The 5,388-nt window shown below is 45.0% G+C and overlaps 1 protein-coding gene across 3 annotated transcripts in view; it reads left to right on the top strand.

Annotated features, from left to right (window-relative positions):
• The first annotated feature begins 1,763 nt into the window (after positions 1 to 1,763).
• LOC117818360 (natterin-3-like) overlaps positions 1,764 to 5,388 on the top strand; it is an 8,855-nt gene continuing 5,230 nt past the window's right edge. Inside the window, exons 1-3 of one of the 3 annotated variants that reach the window (XR_004632349.1) lie at positions 1,764 to 2,133; positions 2,214 to 2,313; positions 3,312 to 4,678. Coding sequence is in view for 2 of the 3 variants with exons in the window: in XM_034691203.1 (XP_034547094.1) it covers positions 2,214 to 2,313; positions 3,312 to 4,387 (1,176 nt within the window). In the remaining variant the exon portion in view is untranslated. Of the gene's footprint in view, positions 2,134 to 2,213; positions 2,314 to 3,311; positions 4,913 to 5,388 lie in introns of those variants that run through there. The other 2 variants (XM_034691204.1, XM_034691203.1) reach the window with 2 other exon arrangements.

Below are 5,388 nucleotides of genomic sequence, written 5' to 3'. Positions count from 1 at the left end.
TTTGGGGTTAGTCGTCACATGTAACAACCAGTTGAGTCGGCCATTATTGTTCAGCCTATTTGTTTTGTTCTTTATGTTGTTATATAGGCTGGCCTAAAGATGTGTTTCCTGTTCATGTTCCTTGCTCATTATATGTTAAAATGCATTAAGTTATGTAGGCCTATCACTTGTCAGTGAAATTAAACTTTCAAATTTAGTTCTGCCTTCTTGCCTTTCTTAAAAGATTTTTCCCATTAAAATACCATTGTGACAACCATCCTCATAGTGTGTGACAACCATCCTCATAGTGTGTGACAACCAACCCCATAGTGTGTGACAACCATCCCCATAGTGTGTGACAACCAACCCCATAGTGTGTGACAACCAACCCCATAGTGTGTGACAACCATCCCCATAGTGTGTGACAACCAACCCCATAGTGTGTGACAATCATCCCCATAGTGTGTGACAACCATCCCCATAGTGTGTGACAACCAACCCCATAGTGTGTGACAACCATCCCCATAGTGTGTGACAACCAACCCCATAGTGTGTGACAATCATCCCCATAGTGTGTGACAACCAACCCCATAGTGTGTGACAACCATCCCCATAGTGTGTGACAACCAACCCCATAGTGTGTGACAATCATCCCCATAGTGTGTGACAACCAACCCCATAGTGTGTGACAACCATCCCCATAGTGTGTGACAACCAACCCCATAGTGTGTGACAACCAACCCCATAGTGTATGACAACTAACCCCATAGTGTGTGACAACCATCCCCATAGTGTGTGACAACCATCCCCATAGTGTCTGACAACCAACCCCATAGTGTGTGACAACCAACCCCATAGTGTGTGACAACCAACCCCATAGTGTGTGACAACCAACCCCATAGTGTGTGACAACCATCCTCATAGTGTGTGACAACCAACCCCATTGTGTGTGACAACCAACCCCATAGTGTATGACAACCAACCCCATAGTGTGTGACAACCATCCCCATAGTGTGTGACAACCATCCCCATAGTGTATGACAACCAACCCCATAGTGTGTGACAACCAACCCCATAGTGTGTGACAACCAACCCCATAGTGTGTGACAACCAACCCCATAGTGTGTGACAACCATCCCCATAGTGTGTGACAACCATCCCCATAGTGTGTGACAACCATCCTCATAGTGTGTGACAACCAACCCCATAGTGTGTGACAACCAACCCCATAGTGTGTGACAACCAACCCCATAGTGTGTGACAACCATCCTCATAGTGTGTGACAACCAACCCCATAGTGTGTGACAACCATCCCCATAGTGTATGACAACCAACCCCATAGTGTGTGACAACCATCCCCATAGTGTATGACAACCAACCCCATAGTGTGTGACAACCATCCGCATAGTGTGTGACAACCAACCCCATAGTGTGTGACAACCAACCCCATAGTGTGTGACAACCAACCCCATAGTGTGTGACAACCATCCTCATAGTGTCTGACAACCAACCCCATAGTGTGTGACAACCATCCCCATAGTGTGTGACAACCAACCCCATAGTGTGTGACAACCAACCCCATAGTGTGTGACAACCAACCCCATAGTGTATGACAACCAACCCCATAGTGTGTGACAACCAACCCCATAGTGTATGACAACCAACCCCATAGTGTGTGACAACCATCCTCATAGTGTATGACAACCATCCCCATAGTGTGTGACAACCAACCCCATAGTGTGTGACAACCAACCCCATAGTGTGACCTGAAACAACCCAAACAAACAAAGACCTGCAGCCCCTCACAGAGCTGAGGGTTCACCTCTTTGTTATATAGGTTAGCTTAACGCTGCACCTGCTGCTCGCCAGGCTGACTTAAGGTGGACTGACATTTAAGGTGGACTGACCTTTAAGGTGGACTGAACCTTTAAGGTGGACTGAACCTTTAAGGTGGATTGACCTTTACGGTAAACGTCTGATAGAGACATTAATAAAAACAAGCCTCACGTGTTGTGTACTTTGAACTCCTGAACGTGATTAAATGAATCCAGGTCAGAGCGGGGTCGATCAAACTTTACTTTTATGATTCAGTCATAAAGCAGTGAGGGTATAAAACCTGGAGGAGACCGCAGGAGGACCAACAGATCAGGAAAGGTAAGCTCCTCACCTCTCTCACATGTCTCCTGGTTTTGAAGAGTGTGTCTGCATGAACTCATGTCCTCTCTGTGTTTCAGATGAAGCTCTCTGTGTTGATGATGTCGGCCCTGCTGGCTCTGAGTTCAGCCGCTCTGCAGGAAGAGGAGGAGGAGGGGGAGAACCCACCGCCTGAAGAAGGTAAAGAGGAGCTTGTTTGATTGGTTTATTCCTGCAGGTGTTTCTTAGTCATTTATTGATGAAGTGATGATTTATATGTGTATCCTTGTAATTATTCAACTGGAAGGTAAAAATTTAAACTGTTAGAGAATCAGAGGTAAAAAAATAATAGAATAATAATAATAACTGATGACACACTTAAATGAATAAACACTGATGTGTTAAACTAAACTCCCAAACTGGTGGCATTTCCGATCATTCAGGACTCACTTCAGATCTGAGTGTGTCTGTTTGTTCAAATCCTCATGTTTTGTCTCTGAATGGCGTTTCACGTTGACTCTTTAAATAAGTGCCACGGTTTCTGAACATGAGATACGCTGGTTTAGCTCTCCCAGGGGTGAGTATGAGCAGAGATGAGTCTGTCCAGTCTGAATTAAATGCTCTATTTAGTTGTGCACTTTTCTTTTATGGAGAGGGTCACTAGTTCCTTATTTTCTAAACTTTCTCCAGAGCAGTCGTCTGTATCGCTCCATTTCTCTGTCTCACTCCTCTGTTTATCTCCCTTTGTTTTCTCTGACTTTATCACTATCTTTCTTTTTCTTCCCACCGTCTTTCCCCGTGTAACTTGCCTCTAACTCTCTCACCTGTCTGATCTGTATAGTCGTGATGTTTACCGCCTGGAATGCTCAGATTTGATTGGCTGAGTAGTATCACGTGGGATGGCTTAACTCGCATGCAATTGGTCCGTACGTTTCCTCGTCTGCAAAACCACTACTGTAAAGACTACAAAAGCTGCACCAGTTAAAATAGAAGCATCCGTCTGATTCTATATCAGAACCCTGTTTTGGCTGTAGGTCCGGGTTAGTAAGGGACGGCTTCTCGGTCCGGACCCGGAACGTGGTCCGCCAGTTAGTGACCTATGCTCTAGGAAATAGTCTTTTTCAGTCTCATCCACAGAAGTTTATTGTGTTTATCTTTGATCTATACCTCTACTTTACCTTCCACCCTCCGCCCTACAGTGACCCACCTGAACCCAGACCTGGAAGACAGAGTCCCTGGAATCACCGCTAACGGATCCCTGCTGGCTCTCCTGACTCCTTCAGAGGTAGAGAAGAAAAAATCAGGACAGCCTCTTTCCTCCACTTCCACTCTGAGATGGCAGACCATGAATGGCTCTGTCCCCGTCGATGCTGTCGTAATGTACAACAGCTACACCAAGCGCTACGACTACGTGTGCAAATACGGCTGCTATGCAGGCTTCTTCAACCCGAGCATGGGGGCTTATTGTCGCTACGCCCTTTCAGGGAGAGAGAAGCTTGGGTCCCCGTTTGAGATGCTGGTGAACAAAGATAACTTTGAGATCTTGGAGTGGAAGGGCGGTTCATGGGGCAGAGTGCCCGAGCATTCAGTCAAGACCTGCTCTGACTATGACGTGTATGTCGGGAGGAATAGGTTTGGTCTTGGGAAGGTGCATGCCAGACGTAAGGCCTTCTTCCTGCCCTGGAAGGGTCGCGGGAAATGGTACAGGACCTACCAGGTCCTGACCGTCAACAAAAACTTCTACAAAGAGGAGGTGCACAGTGTCAGATTCAACACAAATTTTACAGTCACAGAGCATCCTCCAGAGATCATGACACAGTCTACCATCGTTAATAATGAGTGTCTCCATGTAGATAAAACATTAACACTCACAAAAACCCACGAGAAGCAGAGTCGGTGGGACACCAGCATCGGCACAAGGTCTGGGATCAGCAGCACCATCACCGCCAGGATCCCATTCATCGGGTCTTTAGGTATCTCTCTCAGTCTGGAGAAAACAAACCAGTTCTCCTCAGGAGTCACCGTGACCAAGTCCGTCACTTCCTCTGTCTCCATCATGCAAACCATCCCACCAAACCACTCCTGCAAGGTCAGCTTGGTGGGGCGCAGGTACGAGGCAGACATCCCCTTCACGGCAATCCTCACCCGCAAGTACAGAGACGGGAGGATCACATCGGTGTCCATCACTGGGACGTTCACGGGTGTCAATGTAGATGACATCCACTCTGTTGTGGATCGCTGTAGTCCAATACCAAATGCTAGTCCGTGCCCTTAAAGACAGCGAGAGACACTTTTTAAGATATGTGATGGTAGAAATGTGGAATAATGAATGTCATTTAAAGAGCTGTAACAATCTGAAATTACTGCATGGAGGACAAAATAAAATGTACTTTATTTCTACTGCTGCATAAAATAGAAACTTCCATCCACACTTACAGAAACATATCTGCTAGATATATGGCTTTCCCTCCAGATCCTGCTCCACACTCAAATATTTGTTTACTAAAATGTATTTGTAAGTTTCATCAAATCTAAATATCCAAAATCAGTTTGTTAACTCTGGAGGGTTTAGAGAAACCTGTGTGGAGATAACGCTCTCACTTAAAACCACCTGATGCAGATCATTTTGTACAGTTTTCTGTGTTCATCTGTCCTCTGTTTTTTATACTTTTTTATTTCATGTATGTGTCAGATTCTTTTCTGTTATTGGACTCATCTTTGTTATATTTGCCTGTTTGTTAAACCCTGCCCATAGGAAAATAAATTCAGAGAGGAGATCTCAAAAATGTTTCATTTCTGTCTCCTAGACAACAATGAGATCTGTTTGAAAGCAAAATGAGACGACAGCTTATGTCTCCTGTTTCTCATTCTTGCCTCCAGAGACTAAGTCTCAGCTGAGTCTCCCTTTCAGTTCAAAAGGAGATCTGGTCAGAATCTGAAATGGTTCTCAGGTATTTCTCAGGTGTTGTGACTCCTTTTGAGCTCAGGTGGAGAAATCAGGGAGCTCTCTCAGTCTAACCTCATCCATTCTGTTTTAGTCAGACTCAGTTTTTGTGTCTCAAGTTGAGCTCAGATGGAGCAAAGAAAGAGCCTGAGCTCATCTTTTCATCAACATTTATAGTGCCCTGCAAAATTAACATTTCAATGCAATTATCCAAAAACATACAATCCTCATTCAAACATGTGAACCACTTCAAGATCAGATATTTAGATGTGAACTGATCTCTTCTTTGAATTCACAGTCTGGTCCTTCCTTTACAAGTCTGTTTGGAACAA

This window comes from Notolabrus celidotus, chromosome 9, assembly GCF_009762535.1.
Source record: "Notolabrus celidotus isolate fNotCel1 chromosome 9, fNotCel1.pri, whole genome shotgun sequence".
NCBI classification, from domain to species: Eukaryota; Metazoa; Chordata; class Actinopteri; order Labriformes; family Labridae; genus Notolabrus; species Notolabrus celidotus.
This window is presented reverse-complemented; position numbering and strand designations above follow the sequence as displayed.